The sequence below is a fragment of the Cyrtonyx montezumae genome, unplaced genomic scaffold (assembly GCF_038088225.1).
Source record: "Cyrtonyx montezumae isolate F1298 unplaced genomic scaffold, pur_monq_1.0 scaffold_2, whole genome shotgun sequence".
NCBI classification, from domain to species: Eukaryota; Metazoa; Chordata; class Aves; order Galliformes; family Odontophoridae; genus Cyrtonyx; species Cyrtonyx montezumae.
Genome location: NW_027071936.1, coordinates 35,054,636 through 35,082,541, shown reverse-complemented (window position 1 = coordinate 35,082,541; position 27,906 = coordinate 35,054,636). Strand labels below are relative to the sequence as shown.

At 38.1% G+C, this 27,906-nt stretch overlaps 1 protein-coding gene across 1 annotated transcript in view; it reads right to left on the bottom strand.

The window, feature by feature from the left end:
- Nucleotides 1-563: 563 nt before the first annotated feature.
- Nucleotides 564-27,906, bottom strand: part of ARSJ (arylsulfatase family member J) — a 38,675-nt gene continuing 11,332 nt past the window's right edge. Inside the window, exon 3 of the mRNA XM_065736862.1 lies at nucleotides 564-3,105. Within this exon, the coding sequence (XP_065592934.1) occupies nucleotides 1,707-3,105 (1,399 nt within the window). The 3' untranslated portion in view covers nucleotides 564-1,706. The remainder of the gene's footprint in view (nucleotides 3,106-27,906) is intronic.

Here is a 27,906-nt window from a genome sequence, read left to right as displayed (position 1 = left end):
ACTACCAGGTTTTGATAGTACACATCTGCAGTTAGTTTCCTTTAGAAAAGGTTGGGACATTTTTGAGTGTTGGATGTGATTCAGATTTTAGTGTGCAATGATTTTAGAAATGTTTTCGTTTTTCAACTGTCGTCAATTTATATGACTGTGATATCTGATTCAAATGAGATGTAGTTGGAAAGCATGCTTACTTTAAATTTTACCAAACTATGTTACAGCTATTTAGCAGATGAATCATCTAGTTTACATAATTCATCTTCAAATTTGAACGTGTATATGCATTGTATCAATTATCACATAACACCAAGAATATACAATCTGTACATCTTCACATTAATCATCCTCACAGACATATGAGAAGGGGTCAAACGTAAAGGAGGTCTCAAATCATATGCATACTGGAAGACATTCTGCCTCAGAATTTAAATGTCATAAAATCATCCTTGAAACAATAATAATAATAAAAAGCTGACCAAGTTTTTTAAAATAAACAAGGACAGAATGGCTATCTTTGATGCAAAAAAAAAAAAAAAAAAAAGAGACAAGACTACTTTCCTGAATGCCATAAAAATAAACTATTTTAATAGCCATATAAATAAAAAGTTTAAAGTAGATTTTTTTTCCCCAAAACACATCGTTGTGTAGATGGCCTAGCTTCTGTACAGAAACTGAACAATATTCACGTGACTACTTAATTAAATAATCACTTTGTTACATTCAAAATAATTGGAGGCAAATACATAATGAAATGATGTACCTTAATCATTCTTCTCTCTCATCCTAGCAGTGTCTACAGTATTTTCTTGTTTTACAGTACTCTGAGGATGTGGATCTGTTGAATAAAACTCTGAATGACTGAGTGAAAATAAAATTAAAAATCAAAGGAAAAAAAACCAAACAACCCTTGCATTACCCCCTAATTAATGTTTTAATGGAAGAGAACAAAGAATTGTGCTGTAAAATAAATTATGTCTTGCATGTACTGTAGTATAGATATCTTAAAGTGTTTAAATATTACATTCACTTTGGTGACGTGCTTTTGCTTATGCCTATAATAAATTATACGTGGCATGTGCTAGTTATTCATGTGTGCTGATAACGGCCCTCTGGTTTTATTACAAATGAGGAAAGGTTAGCACATTTAGGGAATTTTTAAAGTATTTCTGGTTTATCTAAGAGAGACATACTAAATCAAAGCAGCTTTCCTCCTGTTGTGTTCCTCTCCCCAACAACCCAGAAAAGTTACCGTTGGCTTCAACTTTTGCTGTGTTTTATCAAAAAATGTCACAGATTGGTGGTTAATACTCTCAGACCTACACAAGTTCTCAGGCTTTGGTTTTACTTTCTCTCTATGAATCACCTGTGTCTCCAGACTCTCAAATAATTCCAACTAATTCAGGCAAGGAACAATCATTTGTCCATCAAAAATGTTTTTTTCTGAAGTTAGGAGTAACTGCGTTGTTATCTGGAATGTGACGGAAGAGCACCATTCTTCCTGTAGAGCAGAAAGTCTGTCATGTGGATGTTTATGTAAGTTCAAGACAAGAGTGTCAAGATATCTCATCCTCCTGAAATGTAAGATCAAATGAAAAGATAACAGCTTTCCTCCGTAGTGCAGAGCAGGCATTTCTGGTTTATTCTGTCAGAAGTTCAAGGAATTTGGGCCACGCTGGCTTAGACTTGGCAAAAACTAGCATGCTCAAAGTCTATCCACCAGCAAGACGTGATCGGCAATGTAATGCCTGTCCTTTTTTCCTATTTGCTTTTTTCTTGTTCTTGTTCTTCTTTTGCTTATTAGTACTTTTACTTTTATCTGACTTCTTCTTTTCATCCTCTTTAAACCATGGACCCCAGACTCCTCCGTTCAGCTTTGGGTTACTCCGAGGGTCCTTAGGTGGGTACCGAACAGGAACTGCAGTCTTATTGAACTGTGAAAGCCTCCTCAACAGCTGTTTCACTACATCAGGATACTTTGCAGAGAGGTCCACCCGTTCATATGGATCAGCAGTTATGTTGAAAAGCCATACAGTTTTGCCAGCTGACCAAGAAACACGTTCATTATGCCAGCGGTTGGGGCCCATGTTGCTGAAGGCCTGTGGAGGAACCCAGTCACTATATCCTGGATTTCCTGTCAGTAGTTTCCAATGATTCACTCTGATGGCAGATTGAATTGCAGTGTTCCAGATCCCATAGCCAGCTGCCCAAGACCCATTTTTAGCTTTGGTGTAAATTGGGTCAATGTTGTGTAAGATGTCTACTCGTGGAGAACGTCTGCCTTCACTAATGGTTTCCCATATATCATAACCATCTAGTTGGATATCTTCATCAATCCATCCTTCGGCCAGTGTGATCAAAGTGGGGAACCAGTCTGTAATGTGCACAAGCTCCTTACACACAGACCCTTTGTTTTTCAGAAGGGGGCTATGGACAAACCCAACAGCACGGATACCTCCTTCCCAATATGTCCCTTTGCTCCCTCGGAGAGGCCAGTTACTTCCTCCAGCCATTGGTTGCCCACCATTATCTGAAGAATATATGATAATACTATTGTCATAGTAACCATACTTCTTCAAAGCAAGGGTTACGTTGTTTATGGCTTCATCCAAACAAGCTAGCATTGCAGCGTATCTTCGCCTGTTTATATTATTTATGGATCGATAATGTTCAAAATACTTGCCTGGTGCCTGAAGAGGAGAATGAACAGCTTGGTAAGCAATATATAAGAATATAGGTTTCCTGGGATCGTGAGAAGCTAAGATTTGTTGCACTTTCTGTGTGTACATCTGTGTTGAGTAGATGCCATTGTCGTGATCCCAAGCTGCATTATCATTTTCATACAAGTCATAGCCACATATTCCAGGGCTGTCACATTTGAAGTGAGTATAATAGTCACCGCTTCCTAAGAGTGAGCCAAAGAAAGTGTCAAATCCTCTCTGTGTGGGCATGCATTCTCTGCGATAAAACCCCAAGTGCCATTTGCCAACCATGTGTGTTGAATAACCAACCTCCTTCAGCTTCTGAGGTAGCGTGACGTTATCCAGAGGTAGGCAGTTGGGCTGGGTTGGTCGTATAATGGAGTGCTGAAGGCCGGTGTGTATCTGGTACCTGCGGGCAGGCAGGAGACAGACATTTGCATCAGGCAGGGGGAAAAGGAAACACTCAGGCCCTTACCCATGGACTTCCATGCGTATAACTGATAGAAACAATTCTTAAGCAAGAAGCAATTTTTATTTGAAATATTTCAAAGTGCATATGTCAAAAAATAACAAGGTTATACTGTTAAGTCTGCTGAATCAGGAGAACGGCATCTGTTTTACTTCACAAGCATTTAAAAGAGTGGTTTCCCCCTCTTTGGACACTGGGCAACAATTCTGAACAAGTAACATGACACAGCACAACACATGCACTCCCCTCCTTTCTGGCCTCATTTTTCACATTTTAATTTCCTTGTAGCTGTGAGCAATGTCAGAGAATCTCAGAGGCAGCATGCTTCCTGCAAACCATTAGTTGGGCATTACTATTTTAAAGCTAGCAGTCAAAATCACAGACTTTTCCAGCATCCCTCATGTATAATACAAACCCTAGAAAGCAGAGTGATTGCATTGTCTTTTTGAGCATGAGTTAAGTACCACAGCACTGACTCAGGCCCAGCTTTCATAGCATGCACAACCCTGCACCCCAATGATCAGATTTCTGATGGTCCATCATGCAATATGCATGCGGGCAATGATTTAGCAGAGATATTGCTAATAATATAACCGAGTCAATCATCAGCATGCATATGATGGGGCCTGGCTCTGCTCTCCTTGGAGTCTGGAACACATGCAGTTCTATGCTGTGGCATTCATCTCCTAAGTAAGAGGTATAAGCATGTGTATGTAGATGGTGAGTTAGGGTTGCCCTATCTAAAAGGCAATTTAAAGTGAAAGATGTTTATGAGAGAAAAGATAATTTCATCACAGATCTTTTGTTCAGCAGTCCTTTTCTGTCTATGCCTAACATTTCTCTGAAATGTTTCCTGTCAGAAATGGAGTTAGTCAAAATAAGTAGGTATACAGGAGCTGACATTTTGAGATACTTCTTCTTTTCCTCTATGGAAAGCTTTCTTGTGTCATCATTTCACGATTATAAAAAAAAATATCTAGGTGAATACAGTTTTTACAATACCTCATTAATTGCTAGTGGAAAACATATTTATAGTATATACCTATACTTCACTTGGAACATGCAACAGCACTTTATTTAAAAGATAGGATAATAAATCCAGCAGTACAGTCTATGAGAAAAGAATATGTATAGTATCCATGCCATTAGAAAATAAATTCAACATGGGCAGTAGTAACAAAAATTAAGCACAAGTCAGTTTATATCACTTAGACACTAAAAATAAAATTTATCAGCACATTGTAAACCAAAGAAGCTTCTGCCTGATTGTAAGAATAGACAAAATTCTCAGCCATGAGCAGAACTGCTAGGTGCCTCGTTACTGTGAATCTTCCTCAAAAATACTTTATTATTTTGTTGTAATAGAAGTTAGGACTTCCTGACATATTCTGCTAATACTGCTAATTTGGTTGGCCACCTAAGCTATCTATGAAATTAAAAATATTAACCTCTGCCTGCCCATAAACAACTCAGTCTGCTTCTCAATGATGTCTGCCTGGACAAGATCTTAGTAGGCAACAGAGAAGCCTTTAATTCCTGCCAATCTATAACAACTGTGTTAACTTCCATTTTATTCTAGGACTTATATGCTATTTGCACAGAACCAGAAGCTGCAGTCCAAGTAAATAATTGCAGAAGATTTCAGTGCTGTGTTCTGCTTTAAGCACGCCTGTGTTTGGCACACGGCAGCACTGCTTCTCTTGGTCTCTCTGGAACTTTTTCAGGGCATTGTTTCTATCTGTAACTAGTTTGTGCATCTGCTGCCCTTTCATTCAATTGTCCCCAAACTCACAGGCTGGTGGTGAGACAGGACAGGCTGCAGTAACAATGTACTCCTAAAACTATGGGTCTCTGGGCTTTACACTTTACTTCCATGAAAGAAATGTCACGCACAACAAATATCCACATAATTTCCATGATTTGAATACTGCATTTTTCTTTCAGAAAGAGTAAACTACAACAAGGAAACCACACCGTGGCAGGGCTCCATATTACAGTTCACTTTTTCTTTGAGTGCCCTCAGGGGACTGTGCTCAGGAGACATTTAATTTCCTTCCCCTTCTCTCTCCCCCTGCCCTGTTCAACTCCTTCAGCAAATTCCTCTCATTTGATCTGATCTCCCACCCTGCAATTCTAGCTCACAGTTCATATGCTCTTGATCCCTGCCAAACTAAAGGAGACCACCACCCAGCCCCAGTTGGGCAGTTTATCCCATTACGCTAATTTTGATGGAAGTCAGAATTTTCTCTACAGTGATGTTGTTGTAACAGAGACCCTGCCACCTTTCTCTTTGACACAGACACAGTATGTGAGGGGAATGGGCAACACAACAGCACACTGCAAACCAAGCTGCTTCTTGACAAAGCTTACACAGCAAGTATGAATTTCATACAAAGTTAATTCGCATACAAAATTCATAACCAACACGTAGATGTCCCAGCCAGGGCTTTTCAATTATATAACCAAACATGAAATTCCTACACTGGTTATCTGACAAATACTGAACCAAAAAATATCAAGAATTAGCCTCAGTTTTTTACACAGTATTCTTAGTTATTACACACTATTTTTAGTAAAATATTTGAAATACATCAGTGTATCTTGTTGCAGTTAGTTATTCAATATGCTGGTTATAATACACATAGAACAGTCTTGCTCAAATTCTGCCCTACTTTCATGTACTTTTGGTATGTTTCCCATATGTGTATGTGTCTGGTATTTATGGCAGATATGCTTCTGGATATGCATACATGCACACATACAAACAGATACGTATATGTAAATTCACTTAAGTAAATAATCACTTTTAAGTTAGAATATTTCAACAGCAGAAATGTCTCAATGGAATAGCAACCTATAACTATCAGGATACTCTTCACTATCACAAAACTGGTCAGGAGTTGCTCACTCTGCTACTCCACATGCCGTTCTAATAGATCCATTATGTGCCACTATTGGTTTTCCACTGAAAGGATTTTCTTTTCAAAGGACTTTCAGATGTTTCATGACAAAACGAAATAATCTGAGCAAAAGACACTGATTATAGGGAAGTAAATAGCATAAGCAGCTATGGGAAAAGTACTGCAAACATTACTGTTTTGAAATTTTATTTAGACTGCACAAGGGAAGAAAAAAATGAGCATGGCAAAACATAAAGGAAATAAGAGGCACATGCTGATTTGAGGGGACTCCTCTAGACTCTAGTGTGTATGAGCTCACTAACTGACAAGAAATTTCTGTGAAATACATTCTGTAGACTTCATAGTTTTCCACCACATACTTGCTAATTCTTCAAAATGCAGTGGTTGAATTTAATCTCAAATACAGAAAGCAAGTTATGATAAAGAATAGTCTGGAGCTCCTTATTGTAATAACATTAGCAACCAGGTCAATATAAATAATAGATAATTTAATAATAATAATAAATGTAAATGCTGATGGGCTGCACAGACTGTATTGTTTTTCAGACTTTGACCTTCATGGATAGTATTTACATAAAGGTAAAAGAGTGATAGTATTCTGCAAAAGGTATAGGTGTTCAAGACTTGAATTCTTCATATATAAATACTGTCCTTTCTTCCACCCTACTCCTTGAAGATGCTAGACCTGTTCTTATTAGATATCTGAAATTTGAAAAACACTGTCTGTTCTTGCACAGATAAATATATATATATATTTGAAATATTTAGCTAATAACATAACTACTGAAAATTATAAATTACAAAAATATTTTTTTTTATTATTCCTCACCATTTGAGCGTGTCTCTGCATGGCAGATTTTGTACTCTGATTTTGATTTTATTGGTGTGGAAGTTGTTCAGATGTTTACAGCAAAAATACTGCAAAAACTCTTCAAGGTGAGGCAGCTGTACAGTGCTAGCTGACTGTTACAACACTCTGTTTACTTGCTTGTAGTGGAAACTTGAAAGCCACAGACTCCCATAGAGTGAGTATCTTAGTGACTTCATATGACCTTTGGTTCTTGAATGCTGAGAGAAATATTTTGGAGGTTTCTTAAATTAAATCAACAAACAAGTAAATCCTTCATCCTGAGTTCCATACTGCTTTCCAACATGATTTCCCTTCCTGTTTCAATCTAGAAGGACACACAGCTAAGCCAGTATCTTGTATATTATTCCTAATTTTTCTCTTAAGGTGCAGTGACCATTAAGTTGTTAAAGGTCAACTGTATATTCAGGTGCTGGAGTCTTTGTGGAGACACTAAAGTCAGTTTGACCTGAATATAAGGGACACATTAACATTTGAAGCGTTTCTGATGTTCCTTAATAATGCTGAATTACTTTTCCACTTCCCATCTGAAGAACAAATCAAAGAAGCAGATGAATGATATAATTTTTGTACATTTTCATTGCTATTCAACTGAAGCAGAGAGCAAGACTGAAAGTCTGTAAGGGAAAGAAGTTCTCCTGGCACATCTCATCCCCATGGTGCTTATGGAGTCTTAAACATACGCTCATCAAAACAGTTTTCTTTAAAAGCATCTCCTTAAGGAGTTTTCTATTGAGTACTTTCCCCTTAATTTCACAGTAGGCTCTCCATCAAGAAAGAAGCTCAGATGTTTTAGATTTTGTAATATGAATGTAAAAAAACATTTAATTTTAAACTTTTGTAATTTTAAAATATGACATTAATTGTCTTCAAACCAGGATCTTTTTAAGGCTTGCTGAAGATCAACAAAGCAGCACAGTTTTATTATGTTTGCATATCTTAGGAAATGTTGAATGTGTTCTCTCAGATTTTAAAATAATTTACAAACCAGGATTTAGAATAGATTATTTAAAAAAGGAGCCAGAGAGTAATAGTTCTGAAGTACACTGCTGCACTGACTAAAGGAATCATTATTGATTGTTACGCACCTCCTTTTTAAAGGTTTCAAAGCAATGCAAGTACACACCACTCTATAAAGGAAGAGGTTTAACGACTGCTAAAGAACAGGTTGTGACTTCTTACCTCTTACTGTTCGTATAACGATAGTTTGAAACAGTTATTTCATGTGAGTGAAGAATGCAGGAATCATTGACATTGTTTTGCATGGGGGCTCCTACTCCTCAGAGGTCCAAGCTCGTGGGGAAAAAAAACACCAACATCCCACAAATGATTAGAACACTGACATCTTGATTTTTGAGCAATGTAGTCTTCTCAGAAACAATCTTGGGAGCCCTGAGCCCATACAAAGAAATTAGTTTGTCTTTCAAAAACAGCAGCTACTGCAGCAGTGTGGGAAAAGGATAGTTTTCTGCTGTGAGTTCCAGATACTTGATTCCAAAGTAAAGTAATAGCTAAGATTTCAGTTCGACATGGTGTTTAAACATGAGTGTGATTTCAGTCATACAGTTGTTAAAAACATGACCAAAGTAATCAGAGCTTGTCCCGTGAATACGAGTGACGCTATGGATGTGGAAACAGATTACAAATCAGCCATGCAGTATTCTGAACTGGTTAAAGTTCTGAACACTATGGAGTGAAGGAAATGACTTATATGTGAGAACATGATCAGTCATAATATCTGTCTTCATGCTGAACAACAGAAATTGAGGTTATAAAGGAAGAAATGATGTGTTGGCTCATGTTGCCTATTCTTCTATTTACAGGTGTGCCTATGACATTTTGCATATCTACAGTACTTTCCTAGTGGTGGAACTAGGCATGAAATGGTTTTATTGATGCATGGAAATGTTACTATAGCTAGTGGGTTGCTTTGGCTTGATGGCAGGTGGGAAACTTTATGGAAGAAAGATCAAAGAGTTTCCTTCAGAGTATGGAGACAGTTGTTCACTAGAGATGAACTATGGCTGGAGGGATTAGAGGAGCTGATCCAGAGCATCATGCCATGGCCTACCAACACTGGTTAATTTTCTAGAAATTTTGGAGGGCAAAGACCATCCATTTTCCAAAATAAACGTGATCCCTATGATTCCCATGGCCTGGTTTCCAACTGCTGAATTGATGGGAAGTTGAGCACAGCTTGGGGTGAGACCTGGGGGGATGTAGTTGCCTCACCTTTCCACTTTATTCTGACAAGAAGCCCAGGAAGGGCAGAGTGATCCTGAACACAACCCTCAGCTATACAATGAGTTATTAACAAACTAAGAATTTCATAGTTTTTTTGTTCAATTATCCTTTTCCAAGGAGTTACAGGCATGAAGGTGTGCCTGTTTAACTGAATGGCATTTGGAACCTTAGCCTCAGAATCATTTGGAAATCCTGATCTCATGCAAGCCCTGACATTTGGTCATCTAAATAATGTCCTTAAACAACTATACTACTTATACTGAGAACATACTTTCATCATCCGGCACCTAGAAATGCCACCCAGAGCTACATTAACTAAAATAAACATTCACGAATAGCAAGAATTAGAGAGACTTCAAGTGAGTGCCTTGTGGTGGCTCAGCAGCCCCAGCACCCTGCTGCTCTAAAGTGGGAGAATGAACACAGAAAATGGTGCTGCTTGTGGCATTGTATTCAGTCCATTTTTTGCATCTCGAGGATGTGCAGCAGCAGTCCTGTCTTTTATCTTCCCCACCTCCCGCTGACACCACAGTCACCCCAGGAGGGAGGCAGAGCGTGGGGAACAGCAGGAAGAAAACTCTTGTCTCTAGGGTTGCTGGTTCTAAAGGAAAAATAGCTCACTATAGGACCAAGCTGCGAGATAAAAGAAGCAGAAACCTTTACCTGCATTTCCTTCAGCTTAATCTCCCTGTTCATAAGGGGCACTTTTTGCGGTGAAAAATAGAATGTAATGAAACTCAAGCATTAGCTTCAACTTTAAATCAACACATGTAATTATTATTTTCATATATTAATTCCTATTTTTCACAAAATATTATTAAACTCTCATCATACCTACTACTAACCTTCCCTGCCACTGAGACAATTTATCTGCTCAAACCAGAAGACAAAAAGGACAAAGGAGAATGTGGTAGTAAGAGGCAGCTGGAATACATACGTGTATGTGCAGCTATTGTTTTCTTTGCAAGAGACTGTTGCAGCTGAGGAAACAGAGCACAGCATTTTCAACTAATGTTCAACTGAACATTATTCATTTAGAAAAAAAAAGATCTGAGATTGCATAATCAGCACTGTAGGTTTCATGTCTACACGCAAATGACATGAAAACAATTTGACTAAATACTTTGTGCACATCAACAACAAATTCAGACATTTCCACCTAACTGTGCTCTCACCAAAAGAGATTCCTTTAGATTTTACCCCTAATCAATGCGTTACAGGGAAAAGTAATATACTGCTGTGAGTTTAGAGGTGTACTGAAGCTGTACAGTAAGAAAAGGTCACATAAGCAGTTGTCTCTATGTGTTTCTCTAAAGTTAAGACAAGCAAATAGAAAAGGAAACCCCATTCATTAGTATGAGATGAAATTCTCGGTCCTGCTCTAGTCCTTTTTGCAGGAAGGAATACAGAAGAATACAACATAAAGGGAGTACAAAAGCAATAAATTGCAGTACAGAAGAATTCTCCCCTCGGGTACTACAATAAAATGGTCCACAGACTCTGTTGCAAGCACTGCATGCAGCTGGAGCAAGACCAGCGAGTCAGAACAGGGACATAGCAGTTGGTCTCTCTGCTACAGCACATCACTCCTGAGCACAAAGAGCATGTAGGTGGTCTTCATTTTACCCTGAATGTGCACTGCTGCTCTTTGAGAGCATACAGCTCAGGTACTATTAATATCCTGGACTAGGCATGTTTGCAGGTAGGGTAAATTTCAGTGACTCTTCTTCAATGCATTGTGCCTAAAAGAATACGTGTCTGATATCACAGGTCTCTTTACATGACCAGAACAAAAGCATTGCTATCTACCTGGGTGAAATATTTTAAAGTCAAAAATCTTGAGGTTTAAACTTGTAATTCTGTGACAGCTTAGGAAAATATCAATCTAAACATTGTAAAATGACCTTGAACTGACAACAAGGATGACTGAGGACAAAATGAGAAAATATAAAATAGAGGTTAACAACTACCATATCATTTTATATATCACTTGAGGGAGTAACTGCTTTATAATTACAGAACATTAGGAGACTAAAAAAATTAGGTTTATTCAAAGATTCAGAGAGATGAAGAGCATGCCATTCACTTATTTCATTTCAGAAGTATTAAATTTCACACTGACTGCAATGCCCACCCAGATACTTCATGTTCAGATCTTTAACACCAGCTGCATTCTTGTCAGCAAGATAAAGATGCCTTCTGGTGCTGTCTCTACAGGTATCCTGGGACAGATGCATGCCAGAAATGGTTTCATGCCATGCCACAGCTTCTGATAGAATTGAATTCATTTTCCAAGAAAAGCTGCAGCCATGACTGCATGAACAGTTTTATCCAGATTGAAGTGAAATGCTATTTCATAGCAACGTATCTTGCTGTACTGATACTTACTGGCAACAGTGGGGGCATTGAAACATTACCAAAAAGAATAATCTTGACTTGCAACAGAGGGCCAGGGGGCAAGATCACACAAGCATTGGAAATGAATTCTAATTCTTCTGTCCTTCTGATGCTTCCATGTTAGTTCTTTTGTCTTCTGTGTTTCTCATCCCTTCAAGCACTGGTGGTGCCATGTCCCTTGTACAATGCAGCAGAGGGACAGTAGCTGATACTCACAATGGACTTTTTAGTTTTCAGGTGAAAACAAAGCAGCATCACCTTGATTCTAAGATCAGTTTGCAACAGGATTTTTTAAAATACAGCAACCATCTACTTATTTAGAATGATTACCAGCAGCCATCAATATATTCTGTCATCACATACTGCTAGCTACCAAATGAGATCCTACTGCCTCACTTGATTCAGACTGTTGATACCACTACTGGATTTCCTTTCCTATTTCCCAATTCACTTGAGAAATATTGGATTACAATCCTCCTTTTTTTTAAATAAATAAATAAAAATAAACAGACCACAACATGTAGGTCCCTATTGCCTAAGGTAACGGCTGGTGATGAAGTCAGTGTGTGCAGTTCCTGATAGATTCATGTGCTCCAATACTGAAGTATATTATCAGACTGGGTCCCAGATGAAAATTTCCTGATTGACAACATAGGGAAATGAAGCATCTTTGTTTATTCACACAGGAGATTCAACATGGAAATCAAATGCTTTTGCTGACATTATCTGAACAAATGGATAAAGATGTAGGTGTGCATCTGTAACAAGAAGGAAGGAGTGAGGAGCAGTGCTTCAGTGCTGTCAGTCATTTATGTGACAATTTTTAACTAACACAAAGATATTAAATACTGTATAACATGGCATCTAAAGGGAAGTTAAATGCCTGTATCCAAAGCATGATTTATTTCTTAAAAGGATTTTCAGATTTCTGGGAAGCAACAGAAGCATGAATAAAGACTGAACTTTTTTCCCCACATATTCTAGATGTGGTGATCTGTTCCTTCCTCTATTAAAAGCCCCGTATGCTGAGACTGAGAAGGAGTCAAACTTCAACAAATACTAGGCCCAGCTCACAGTAAGTCTTCCCTTACAACAGAAGAAAGTACAAAAAATGCCCGTAAGATTCATCTTTCGCAGCTGCATTAGACAAAACACCACAAAGCCTGGAGCTTGGCACTTTATTGGGCTCTTTTCTGCTTATGTACCAAACAGATCTAAGTTTCTATCCTTGCAGTTTTGCCCACTTTAGGAAAAGGCAGAGCAGAAGCCACAGTGAAATTCGGGGTTGCTGGCTATATCTGTGATGGCTGCAAGGGTGTCAGGCAATGGGGTGCTATCAAATTCCCTCCTACCATCTTGCTACACCACTGAAGAGAGCAAACTATGGTTAATATGAGACTGAGGTTAACAGTACATCTGCGGTCCGTGCTTCCAAGCAACTGAATAATGAAGTGCTTTGGACAAATCCTTCTTTATTTCCCTCCTATACTCTAAGGAACACAAGTAGCAGTGTCTCAAATGTCACTGCTGCACTCTCTAATCCCTTCTAACAATCAATAATTTCTCATTTATATTGCTCCTTTGTAACATCTTGCTCTACCAGTTGCATAGTGGAAGTATCCAAAAGCCTCACAAAAATTGGGGCTGCAAGGAGAAACGAGGCTGGGCAATAAAATGAAGTATTAGGTTAGGTGGGAAAGGAAACAGGTGCCTACACAGTGCAAGTCCAATAAACCTGAAACAACACCTCTTACATGTACAGAAATTATGCCTAAAAGCAGGCAAAGCATCCATAAAATAATTTCTATGATATATTGATGTTTTAATGAAACTACGCCTTATTTAAAATGCTAGTAGGGAATTTTGATCCCAGACAAAATACTTCCAGAATGACTCATGTAATGGAGTGACACTAGCATAAATGAGGTGGAAATTGGACAAACACAAAGTTTTGGCAGAATGCATTCAGTACATTACACCCTAAATACAATTGATGCCGTCACTGTTGCCTGCTTGCCTTCTGTGGAGTTTTTTCCCCTTTGGCTGAAAACATCGGTTTGATAGAGCGATGTTAGCACTACATACCTTATGATAAGTGATTTCAGGATAGGTAACACCTTGGAAACACAGACCACTTGTACTGAGGTAATAGTCATACTCATCCACACATATAAAATTCTTCATTATATTAAAACAGAACTTCAAGGCAAACAGTAACTTAGCAGAGAGTTTACTGGCCTGGTTCACACAAGAAAGCCAAAGATAAGCTTTCACCGACTTCAAAGGGCACCAGTTCAGAGCTCTAATTTTGGTCCTTTGGACCTACCTGCAATTTCCATACCCACAAAAACTCAAATGGTCACTACCAGATGAACAATTGTGTGTAATTCATATTATTCTTCAGTCAAACCCAGAGACATTCATATGCTCACATTTATCTCATCAGGCTGAATACCGTTCTTATTCCTGAGTTCACTATGACCTACTCATGTACATTCTACAAAAAAGGGCAAGCATCAATAATTGCGTTGTGTCACTAACCAACTGCATGATCATAGCTCATGAATTTCCATCACTAACTCCAACAGTTGGCAAAATCAATGTAATACTGTAAATTAAAGTCAATTAAGAAAAACTGATGTAATCTGTCATCTTTTGAAATGTGTGGCATTTACCTTCTCAAGGATTTCTTTGGAGTCATGAGAAAAATCCATTTAAACATTAAAAATAAAAGGCAGAAGTAGTAATTATTTGGGAAACATCAGCTATTAAGGAGAGAAGAAAGCATATTCAGCATATGTTTCACTGAATAACTTTAGAGCTCTGACTCTAGAAAACCCCTTCGTATGGACAGATTTTCCACATCTTAATTTTGTTACTTAGATTTCCTTAAATTCCATGTAGAATTTAATAGAAGAGCTTTCTTGAATGGGATGGATTAAAATTTTTGCTGTTTTCTGATCTGATACTTACATGCACTTCCACTGTTTGCAACACCACGGGAATTTAGAAACCAGTGTGCGAATGATGATACCTAAGGCACAAATAGGTGCCTAATGGGATTTTCAAAACCATACCCCTAAATATCCAGGAAAATAATGCAAGTTACTAAATATACAACAATGCTGATTCCCAGTCTGCATATAGTAAGCTTCTAAATAACTTTCTAAAATCTGGATCTTCAGGGTTTTTCTGGAACCCTTACAATGCCAGCCAGGACAACTGACCTTGTTAAGGCAAATACAAATTTCAGTATACTTCTATGTGCACGGGTAAGTCCTTAGAAATAGGATGGCAGTTTTTAAACAAGGAAAGAATAAAACCAATGGACACTTACTTTGGCAAAGAGGATTAGTGAATTGTTCTCTGTTTTATTTTACAATGTTCTTGCCACAACAGAACTGTAGTAGAGTTAAGGAAATGTGAACTATATTGTTACCTCCCTGCTCTTTCTTTTTTATTGTTTTGCAAAAGACCGAAGAAAATGACATCGGTTTTCTCAGAAACCGTTTCCAAACCAAAATAATAATAATATTTAAAGTAAAAGCAACTCCTACACATCTGATCTTCAACCTTAGAGCTTCTTGTGAGAGTCAAGCATTTGTTATAAGAGAAGACAACAAGACCATAATCCATCATTCCTTTCCTTTCCAAGCACAATTAGCTACATGGTACATTACTCAATCTACGGCAAAGAACTTGTCATCAATGTCTTTTTAAAGTTGTGAAGTTAATAGACATGGCATCAAAAATAACAAAATGCGGTCATGCCAATCACGAAACATCACCATTTAGGGTTTATTCTTCTTGGTTTTAATATTCACTGCCCTGTGGGAGAGGAATATGTGATCTGCAAGGGAAGCACAAGAAAGAAAACAAGGTCTTCTTCGTATCTGCTGTGAACGAGGAGTCAAAATATTTCTTTCTTCTCTAGGAGTTGAGAATGTTAAAAGAAGGGAAAGTAAGCACAACCAAACACTTGCACAGTGATTTGTTGACAGTGCATAGTATTGTCTGCAGTACAAGAATGCAGTATCACACAGAGCTCATGAGTTGTGGCAATATCACAGAGCTATCTTCAAGAATAAAGATCTTGAAGCGTGACAACAGAACCATGTATCATTCAGTTTCATTGGTATAAGGCTTTTCCCTTCACTTGACCAGGAAACATGGCACTGAAAAACTGTTAAACGTGTCCTGGTCTTTCAGTTTCAGCCCTGTACTCCAAAATAACAAAAAATTTGCAGTTATGTTCAGTGTCATAGAGATGGAGAATAAGAGAACTCTCAGAAAGCCAGCTTCACACAAGGCAAAGCAAGAAAAGCAAGAACAGTTGGGTTCATGATGGTAACTGGTTTTCAGTAACAAGTGTTCCAGTGTTGTGTCTTGACAACTTTTGATATATCCGTCTATATTAAGCAACTCTGAAACTTACTGTGCCACACTTTCTTACTAAATACAACTCAAGCTCAACAAGTTATTTCCAGCTTTGCAAATGCTCACTGATATTATCAAGGATCAGTGAACTAGGTAGGCTTCTCACAGGGGAACAACAATCTGGTGGCAAATTAGTTTTCTGCAGTTGATCACAATGAGTATAACTTGGAAAGGATACATCTGGCCTAGGAACAACAGAACTGAAATACATTCTGAAACAGTACACATCTTGAGACAGCTGCAGAAAAAGCATGGTTGGACATGCTTTCACTTGAAGTATTTAACAACTTAGATTCGGTTATGTGCTATGAAAGTAAGTTTTATTCTGACATTTCTTTTTTTTTTTTTTTGTATGCTACCTAAGCTCCCTTTATTTTCACAGCAATATCTAAATATTTTATGAATGAGGTCTCCAAACTACATTTCTTGACCCACTGACCGATTCTCATTTCTCTCTTTGAAGTTGAATCACATATCCTGTGAGAAACTAATTATCCTTGTCTATCAAACAAATAAACAAAAAAACCCAACTGTATTTCCATTTGTTGCCAATGCTCTAGGCCAACTTAAAGGCCAATAAATTTTCACTTACTAACAAGAAGTTGTGCAAACTCAATTCATTTTTCATCAAGAGTCTTAAGTCTGCCACTTCTAGAGAAGCAATCTAGAAAAGGAATAAAGGAAGCATATCTTCTCTTTCACTGGTTAACGCAAACTCTAAATTACACCATTAAAAAAAATAAAAATAAGGCTGCATATGTCCACATATATCTTACTGCATGGAGTTACAGGTGACAGTGATATAAAGCCTAAGGCAACCTCAGGCTAACATTCAGTGTTTCATTAAATGCACAAAGTTTTGTAGTGTCATGAAAAGATAAAAATGTATTGAATGAAGGACATTTTTCAGCCTATCAAAGTACTTCATAGTTAAGTATGTGTGGATTAACTACTCTTACTGGCATCTTCCAAACTTTTCAGGTTCAGAAATAATAGTATTATTTCCTTCACTTTTTCACATAACTCCACTCTCATTCTCAGAGATGAAGAAAAAACCCATCCTTGAAATTATGGGTCAGTTGCAATTCTCTAATCTCATCTATTATGGATTGGTTTGACAAGGAAATATCTGCTTTTCTTCTGAGATTACCTACATTCCCTTCAAAAGAGCCGAAATAGCTGTTCAAACTGTTTTGCAGTTGAACTCAAAATGAAGACTTCAGCTTCACTATGATTTAGAGTACTTTCTTATGACAAAACCTTGTCTTTATTTCATTTATTCCAGAATATCATCAGTATTCCTGCCAAGAATAGACATATGTTTTGCATCAACTATATTTAGGGACATTAGAATTCAAGCCTTGTGAGGTCCCTGGAATCCCTAGGCCCCCTATGGCCTTCAGAGACTCACCTACAAGAAGTTCAGGTGATTGCCTTCTGCTCTGGCTTATACATTTTTGTTTCTTTGTTTCTCCATAGATGTCACTGCTTTGCCCAAGGTCACTTACTTTGCTCTCTGAAAGATTTCAGGAATTCCCTGTTCCTTCACAGATATCATTCTGACAGCTACAGGACTTACAAGGAAAATCAGACAGATAGGGTCATGTTTCTGCATTCAAGCTCCTGATTCTGAAGATAGTCTCAAAACCAGGGTCTTAAACATGGAAAGTTAAGGGTTGGCTATGTTACTTCAAGGAAAAGAAAAAAACAGCATCACCTGAAACTTGTTTTTCTCTTGGTCTTGTGCATAACTATGAGAATGGACACTTCTGAAATATCAGAAAAAATGAAGATCTGAAAAACACCTCCAGCTCAACTATGACAGAAAGACACAAGCAGAAATTGAAAAACAAGCGCACTATTCCTAGATTCATGCAACCTCTCATATAGATACAGATAGTCTGGTGCTAAGAGACAGACACCCGGAGATAGCAAAATGCACTGCTCTCTGTTTTACTAATCCACCTTTTTTTTTTCTGTTGCTCTTCTGGCTGTAAGAAAATATAATTGTTTTTTTTGCTAACTTCCCTTGGGATTAAAAAATAAAGGAAATTATTCATTCTCTCTTTGAATCTACAGATTGCAAGGTGTGCTATTGAGACAGAAAAAACCAAAACATCCTAACAAAATTAAAAATTTCAAGTGTGTGACTATTATGACCTCGATTAGCCTACAGATGGGAAATAAATATTTAAATTAGCTTGCTGGACAAGTGGAAACACATGAAGCATAGCATAACCTTTAATAAAAGCCAAAGATGAATATACTGTCTTTCACCCTCTCACCAGAACGATCTCTCCCACTCACTCCCTCAGGAATGTGCTTAGAAAATTCCACTTCCCCTGACTCAGTAACTCCAATTTCAAAATTCTTCCCAATTATCGTCATATATTCAGTTGCTTGTTTAAATTGTGTTTGATGGCCTCTTATTACCTACAGGTTGTTTATTTTCTAGAAAAGAAACAAAAGAAATGAAGCACTATGGCTGAACATTGCACTTCCCATCCTCAAGTAAATGGGCAGCAAAGGAAGCAAAATACAGATCTGGGAAACGCGGAATCTCTACTAATTTGTCACAAACATTTGCCTTGGTCTTAGCAGAAAGCTATTTTAATGACAGCTGTAGCAAACAGCTCAAGTTGTGGTTGGATCTTACAATGGACAGAACTACACTCCCATTTGCTCCCTCCAGTACTAACCTCCGGCTTCAGGAGGACAAGCTTCAACAAAGCACCTTAGGTCACACAGCAAGGCTCAAATAAATATGATCATCGCAGCTTTTCATTCTTATCAAACCAAAATGATAACTCAGTTCTCCTTTCACAGAATATTGTGATGCTAGCCTTAATGATGTTGCTAAAACCGTGTGAAAACCTTGGACAGAAGCAGCTATGGAGGGCCAAAACCGCAATCCCTTCTCTAAGACCCAAGTAGCTACAGTTTCCATAGTTTGCTGACTTCCTCCAGAGTCTTGATGACAATTACAGATACTGAATTTGTCATCGTTACTACTCTAAAAACAGCTTTCAAAAAATCCAAACTCGAGCCAGGCCGAGAGCACAGATTACAAGGAAGAAGAACAGAAGGAGGGGGAGGTCAGGCCCATCTTTCAGACTTCCACATTTCTCACTCACCAGTCCCACAAGGCAGCACGCGCTGCCCTGCAGCTCTTTACCCCACACAAGCTCAAGGAGTCCAGCCAAACATCTCCCTCCTCGTACCCCAGCCGACAGCAAAATTCTCTCCTGGCTCTGCTGCAGACTGTCCTCCTACTTCACTGGCTCTTGCATTATCATCCACCTACGCAGATTAAGACATGGTTTCTTTCCTTCCTCGCTTCCTTAAATAATGAACTGATGAGGTGCAAACTTAGAGGCAAGTGATATCAGCAAACTCGCACAGTCTGTGAACATTTTTTCTTAAACGATAATGGCTGTGTGTCATACACAGTAGATAGGTTAAGTCATCTGTTTCAGTGAAGGGAAGCAATCTGTTCTCTCTCTGTCATGTTTTCTGTTGTGCCAATCTCCAGGTGCACCCCATGAGCAGAAAACACTCAATTTTTCCAACAGGATCTTCATTCCCAGCATAGGATGCAGAATGGGAGGGCACATAAAGCCAGCTACACTGCATTCACTTCTCTCTGCTTCTTGTGTATTACCAGATTTGATGTGCCTATCACTTACTTCTAAGGACTGCCTGGGTTTATTTAGATTTCTTCACCTAAACAACTCATATAAGGAAATCCACGTTGTTATTTACAAATGCATTTTGGAATGTTTGTATTAAAATCTTGTAAATAACTCTTCTACTGACTTTTAAATTCAGTTTCATCTAACTAACAAAACAAAGGCAAATTAATGTAACAATAAACTAACAAATAAAATGATGCATCCAAATTGCACACCAATTACTAGAAAGAGTGCATCTACTGACAATTAAGAAAACTAGCAATTCAGATAATCAGGATTTCAATTCTGGAGACAGACAACGTTTTCTCTCCAGCTATGTCCTTTTGCATCCCTTGTTTCCCACCTGTGCCATGGAAGACATGGACCTGTACTTGACATTATCAACGTACTGCACTCTACTTCTGACTCTTTGTCAGCTTTTTTGACACTGCTGTGTGAAACCAAAAGGCCACAATGAGTGCAAGAAATGTAACTGTCTCCTAAATGTCTTTATGTTGCCTTTATTAACTTGTACATGCATAGGACACTGCTATGATAGAAGGCAGCATGGGCTGAGCCTGACGCTGACATCACTACAGAATGAGAACACAAAGGGAACCAGTAAATATCACATTCTCTCTTGACTTTCATGGGTGTGTGGGTCACACTGAATCAACACAACCCTGGGCTGGGAGATGAAGTAGAGGCACTGGTAGCCTTTGGTCAAGAAGCTGACAATATATATATTTTTTTCACATTGCATTTTAGAAATGTAAGAATCACTAGAATAAATCTTTGTTTATACTGATTTATATTTTTCAGCAAACTCGTCTGGAGTTCATCTTCATGTTATCTCTTTCTTTTGCTAATGCTTCCTGAAATGACTGAAAATTATTATATGGGTTCTGCAGTGTTTGGGCAATTTTCATAAAATATTTTAGTCTGCTTTTAAAGGATGTGCAGTTAAATTTATGCTCTGAGCCTAGTTCATTTAGACTCAAAATTTGAATGCTTTCCAATATGAAGTCACTAACTAGTCTACACTGGGCCACTGTAAACCTGGAATATTTCCATTCATGTCAGTGCAATTGATGTTAAATTCCTAATTGCAAAGGGCAGGAGATTTTGATGCATTGGAAGTTTGGGAGTGAGACAAGTTGACTGCAATTTAAACAGTGTTGTCAAGCCCAAATTGGTGAAAGATTCCATTGAAAAGAAACCTGTTTATGCAGGAAAACACTTTTTGTTTGGATCAGCACAGTACAGACAGGCACAGTTTTTTGTATGGCACTAGCAACTGATAAACCCAGAGCAGACGGCTGAGGGGAAATATTTTAATTCCATGCCTTCCTGGCCAGTATTGTATCAGCACCAACTGTTTCAGACATTTTTTGCAGCATGGTAATATTTGTAAATGCTTCCTTCAAACAAACAAACAAACCCCCTGAATTTAATTGCAAGTGTGCAGGACTGTTTTGACACAACTTATCAACTGCTAGCAAACAGGGCAGATTCAGGACACACTCGTTCCATTTGCTAAATTCAAAGTTTCCCACATGCAAGCCAAGAGAATTACGCTTAACAAGGGCGAGTTTTTCAGCATTTCTCTTTTCTTTTTTAGGCCAGCTACTGTGGCCACGTTAAGTTTGTTGCCAGCAGATTCAAAGTTCAAGTGTAACAGTAAATTCATTTTTCAGAGAAGAACGGTGGCAGAGAAAATGCATACTTATATGTCTCCCTTACTAATGTTTTTTTCTAGACACCAAAACTTAACTTGGCTTTCTGTATTCCATAAAGCTCCCTTTCAAAATGGACACAAAATAGTACGTGCATAAACTACTTCCAATTACATGATGATTTGATATAAATCAATCTAAAACTCTTCTGCAACTTTCATTTGTATAATAATTCCTAATACAGTGGTTGCACTTCACAAAAATGACATCAGACAACACATTAAAAAGGCCCACAGACCTCTATTCTATAGACTGTTCTATCTTCACTGTAGGAAAATGGCAGTGGTTCTCTGTAGGACTAATGTATCTTTGAGAGCAGCAGTTTTTCTTCCAGGAAGTGTCCTCAAAAGACTGAGTACTTTTAGAGTACTTATTTTTAACAGTGAAATTTTAAAATTTTCAGCACTATCTTCTGAAAATTCCAAGTAACAGTCGCAGAATTTTACTGAAGTGCAGTAATGTGCAAAGAATCTGTCCAATTCACAAGGACATGTTTGTTACTAATGATGTAGAAAAAAATGCTGATGTGCAAAAAATAGGAATTATTGCCAGATGCTGCCTTCTTCCAGGAATGCTACCTAAAACAAAGAAGCTGCCAATTTCAGTTTCTGGGATATAATCTTGATGGTTTCAGTCTACTTAGGGATTATTTTACCTACCTTCTTCATCATATCCATGTTCTTAGAGAGGAAGAGGGCAACTAAGAACATGAAACCGAAATCCTGTTCTTTGATAACAGGTGACAATTGCATTTTTGCCGAACATGATTCAAATGAAAGTAAAGGGAATATTGCTAATAAAAGCAGGTATTAGCCATGGCAGAGGAAACACCTGGAGCGTGACTGAATGCCCATCTCTGATCTTTAAAATCCAGCAGTAATTCTGTAGGAAAAAAACCCGTGCTGTTAAAAACCATATGTCTGCTTCAAAATAACTGAAAGCTTCAAAAGGTCTTTTAAGAAAATGGTCTCATTTGTCAATGAGGAGAAACCCTTCTTTCTATTAATTCATCAAATTGTTCTCTCCTCAGCAAAGCAACTACAGTAATGAGAATATTAATGAACACATGTGTGCTTGTATTGTTGAATACATCAGAAGCTGTACCTGCTATTAGCTCTGCAGCTTTGTAAATGAATTAAGATCACCTTGATCTGCAGTACAAACTATTTCTTGTGAAGAAACCCATTCGAACAACTTTATCTTGCAGGTCTATGAGCTACAAGGTTTAGCCCCACCTACAGAAAAATTACAGCTTGCAAAAGACAAATCCTTCCTCACTCACCATGGGAAGTACAGGACAGCCTGGCTTCCCAGCTTTTATTGGCCTTATTTTTCCAGCTTTATTGCAACAACATAGGTACTGAAAAGGTTCTGCCATTTCAGTAATTTTACTTACCAAAATCACCACTGCTATTCTGGTATTTTTTCACCTAATTTCTCCAGAGAAATGCAGGAGAAAAAAAAGAAAAAAGTGAACAATCCACCTATTCTTACCTGTTTCATACCTACAGGTGGCACTCAGTAAAACCCATGTATGTCAGGATACATTTACATGGTCCTTCCAACAGTCATGACAAAACTGAGATAATTATTCAGTTTGTTATGAACTAGAAAAATGAGGAAGGGAGAGTAGGAAAAAAACCCCACCAAAACACAATCATACCCCAAACAAACACACAGGCTTTAAACGCCTGTGGCTGAAAAGGTGATCCAAAAGGCCAACACGATTTCTTTAACTGATCCTGAAAATATATTTAGGAAATTTGGTTTCAAGTTTTAAGATGAGGAATTTGGAACAAATATATTTAAGGTATGGGCTTTTTCCTTCTTAAAATATATCCTTGAGGAATACGTAAAAGCAATTGGGTTTGTTACTTCTATGGTGATTCTTTTCATATGGACTATAAATATATTTTTAAGGTAAAATTTATACAATGTTAATTTCATTACCCATGTAGACTGCCATTTGTGCCAGTAGAGCTGCCATGCTGCATTTTAGACAGGAGAGTCAAAATCCAAACTAAACATGAATGAGAAGAACAGCCTGAACTAAGACAGAAGGCAATTCAATGACATTACAAAGCAAGGTTTTTGGGTAGCAATAACCAACTGCACAAGTAGAAGAATGTGTTTTTTTTTTCCCCCTCACAGAAACAAGATCCAGGTCTTATTGATAACCCAACGTGTAGATGAGTCAGCAGTGATGTGATGCTGTGGGGGAAAGAAACATCCTTTTACAAAGGTGCATAAAAGTGACTGGTGAAGTAAAACATATGACAGTCTGTTCAATGCATGGAAATGCAACAGCTGGCAAAGGATTTTTCAAATCTGCTAGAAGGAAATGCATTTGCTTCATATCCAAATATTCAGACCAGAAAGGGAACATACCTTGAACACGGCTGATTCCTTTTCAAGTATCAGTGTGGCTTCAGTGCACTCTGAAGACCAGCACTGTACCACAGTGTGGGTGTTCTACTGGGAACAAACCCATGCAGGAAAATCATCAGCTTCTAATTTGCCGATCACAGCTTAACTGGTAAAGACAGCACAAGATCTTTTGTTCCTGTGACATTTTCTACCCATCAGCAGTGGAAGAAGAGTCATATACTCTATGATACACAGATGCTTTGGCAAGATTTTCTGCTGAGGTGAATTCATGCCAGTAAAGGAGTCACGTACTGCCTTCAATTGCTCAGCAATGAAAACATTTTAGAAACTTTGGGATTTAGAATGTAATAATGCAGCAGTACTGGTCAACTGGAACACTGTGTCCTGTTCTGAGCATGACTTCTAATAAGCCCAAAGATAAAATGTTCAGAGAAGAACATTTGGAATCATCATCAATATATAAACCAAGATCAATGCAGAAAGATGGCAAGAACTTATCTTACCCAGGCTAGAGAAGGGAAGAGCAGAGACACGATAATAGATTTTGGATTTATAGGAGATTCATCACCTTTTGTAGCAAAAGAAGTTCTTAACATAGGAATCAACAAGAGATCTTAAGACTTAAACCGCAGCAGGATGGAAGTCAGGCAACAGAAAAACTATATAACTGAAATTGTAACTAAGTCTGCCTGTGGGAAAATCTTTGTTGAAGATTTAAGGGAGAATGTAATTCCAAATATTTTTAGTGATATTTTTGTTACTATATCCTGAGAGGGGTGGGTTAGGGAATTTGTTATTTCTTAAATCCCAGTTTTCTGGAGAAGACTGTATGGATGTGGAAATGCCAGCTTGCTGTCTCCATTCATGGCAGGCTAGGAGCAAGACTGCTTCAGTTCAAGAACCAAATAGTATCAACCAAGATAGCCTTCACCATGGCCATGTCAGTCAGTCGAGCTTTGCTCAGAACCGGCTCACCTTGCTGTGCAGCAAGAGCAGCTAGATCCACACTGCATGGCTGAAAAAAAAAAAAAAAAAAAAAGAAACTAAGGCTGAGTAGCATGGTGTTTCATTTGTTCCTTCAGCACAAAGATGGCCAGCTCCACGCTGCTACTGGAACACTGGCAGCGCCTGCAGTAGCTGGGTCCAGCACAGCCAGGCAGCGCCAAGAGGGGCTTGGGCCAGCGCACTGCAGATGTACACTGAACATCTGTGCTGCTGAAAACACCTTGTTCTCATATCAGACTGCAGAAAGCGTAACAAATTTCCCCACGCTGCTGCGACAAGCTGGCAGTAGCAGAGAACTAAATTCCAGGACTTGTAGTAAATCAGTGAGGCATGGATTGATTTGAAAAGAGAAGAGCAAACTTGAAATGTGAATAAATGTGCCTGTATATCACACTGCATATGATATCATGTCATATTTAATTAGAAACCCCTGAACTGTTTTCAGGTGCCTTAGGTTTGCTTTTTTTTTGAAACATTTGTTGGCTTAGCACTACCTCTGTAAAGTTCCTCCTGCATGTTAGGATCACCTTTTCCAGGTTTAGCATACCACAGCAATAGAAAGGTACAGCCTGAATATCATCTATTTATTGGAAAATCTCCTTTGATAGCAGGCTTTCAAAGCTTTTTAAAAATATTTTCAGAATTGTGCAAGGACTGTTATCTACAATAAATCTTAATATGTATATACTTCCGTGGTCAGCTACTATAAACCCAGCTTTAAAAGACTCTGATAATGCAAGTATAAATATTCTTGCCCTACAGATGCTAAATCTGCATGCCAGTAAATGATTAACATAAACATAAATTCTGGTCATGTCTGAAACATGCATCAATTGCTGAACTACGATTTAGCCAAAAAATGCCTGAAGAATTAGGGAGAGAACCAAAAAACAGCATGATTCCATTCTTTCTTGTGGAGAAGAGGTGGCTTGGCTCCCCCATCGCTAGATGGTGGAGACAGAATAATGGGAAATGCAAAAAAATGGATTAAGTCTGGGTGCTGAACTGATGGGCCTTGGAAACAGACATAAGACTCCAAAAACACAACCTGGTGGGACGGTGTCCAGGAAAGTCTGGATGACATTCGAGAGGCTGCAGAGGCTTAAAAGTGATTCTAGGACAACGTAAAGGATCAAGTTGTGGCATTAAATTTATTTTTGCTTTGCTTTTCAATTATTATTATTATTATTGATTTTTAAAATTTATTTATTTATTTTTTATTTTTTTGCATAGCATGAAAAAGGCCAAAGAGGCATCCTAAGGAAAGAGAGGAAAATGCTGCACAGAACCAGTATTACCAAGGACATACTTTTCCTGTAGCAAGATGGGAGACTGCAGAAGGAGCCTGCAAGTGAGTCAAGTTAGCAAGTGATAAACTTCAGAAATCTTCCCTGCTCCAAATATATTACAGCGATATCATAACAAGGTCCACTGATGCATGATGTGCAATTGAAGCCTGGATATGTTGTGCTGTCTGCCTGTGGCCAAAAAGGCAATTCAAGAGAAGATTCATACCAGGACAGATGTGGAAATCCTTATGGTATTCTCTAAACCACTATCTCACCTCTTCTCTAGCCCCACTAAATAATCTTGCCATTGTCCTTATTGAAAGTATTTTATCTGTCAAAACACTAATTTGGCTTTTCATTTGTTACTTATTTCTTCAGTGTGGTAAAGCTCAAAGAATTTCAAGGATCTTAAATTGAAGCATTCTTTCGTATATAAGATACCTGAAGTAGGGCACGTGCAACCGCTTGATTACGCCCTATGGAATGGACCTGAACAAAAAAGCTGACTTTCCTGCTGCCGGCCATAATATTTTCAACAATCACCATTTTCTTTACACTAAGCTTTGCCTTATAAATACGAAAATTTACCCCTGTCATGAATTTGAAAATATTCTAAATGTTTTTTTTTCTTTTCTATTCATATGTTCCATATAACTATCTAAAACAATGATTCTAATGCAGCAACTTGTCCTTTACTTACAATTACCATCAACCTAAATGCATTCAGTGTTGACCATAAAAAAATATCTGTTCTTACACAGGCATCCCTATCATCATATCCATGCTAATCTACTCTTATTTTTTTAAATACACATATATCACAAAAGAAACAGAAACCAGGAAGCAGCTTTCTCTTAGCTAACAGACCAGCAAGGGGTTTGTTCACCAATTGTTCTCACATGTGGTAGGTGCTCTCACCTCACAGGCAGGGCTTCCCAACACAGGAATCTGGACAAAGAAAACAATCCCACAAAGTAAAGCCCAATACCTCCATGAATGGCTTATGCCTCTTTATGCTATATCTGGTTCTGACCCTAAATACATTTCTTATGATGATCAGTAGTTTTCTAAGAACCCATAATGCCAGAATAAAAACTGACAACCACAGCATGAAATCATTTCAACTGGAAATGCTTACTGCATTTCTTTTAAGATGCCTCAGACTGTGACTTGGGCATTAAAGAAAACAAAATAACCCACAAACTTTATTTTGCCTTAGGTGTTGACTCACCATGGCTATTGGTAGCAAAACATATGTTTTTGCTACTGAAGTGAGCAGATATGACTCAGTTACACAGAGGAAACTTGCTGAATAATAGTGTATCATCTTCATATGACAGCTTTCCAGAGTCAAAAAGCATTATAAAGACTTGCACAGAAAAGCTCCATCTCTTACAAAGAGAACTTCTAAATCAACTCATTGTCGGAGATCGTGTCTGGTTAACAAATGCAGTGTAGGAGACAACAGCTGGCATGAATGCAGTGTATTAAACTTCAAGGTCACTTGAAGGTCACACTTAGTAGCAGCAGGCAGAGTATCAAAAGGATGCTAGAAAAGCCACTTGGCTCCTGCTGACAGTGCTGATAAGAGCCTCTGGGTTAGTACAGAAGCCATTAACACACTACTTGAGCTACATTTTCCTGGCTGAAAACAGCCAATGTTTTGTATGGCAGAAATATAATGCACTGTGCAGAAGGATCTGAGCCCAAAATCAACAGAAACATCTCTACTGAAAGCATCAATGAAAACATTTGACTCCTCCAAGAGCCTGCTGTTGCTGGACT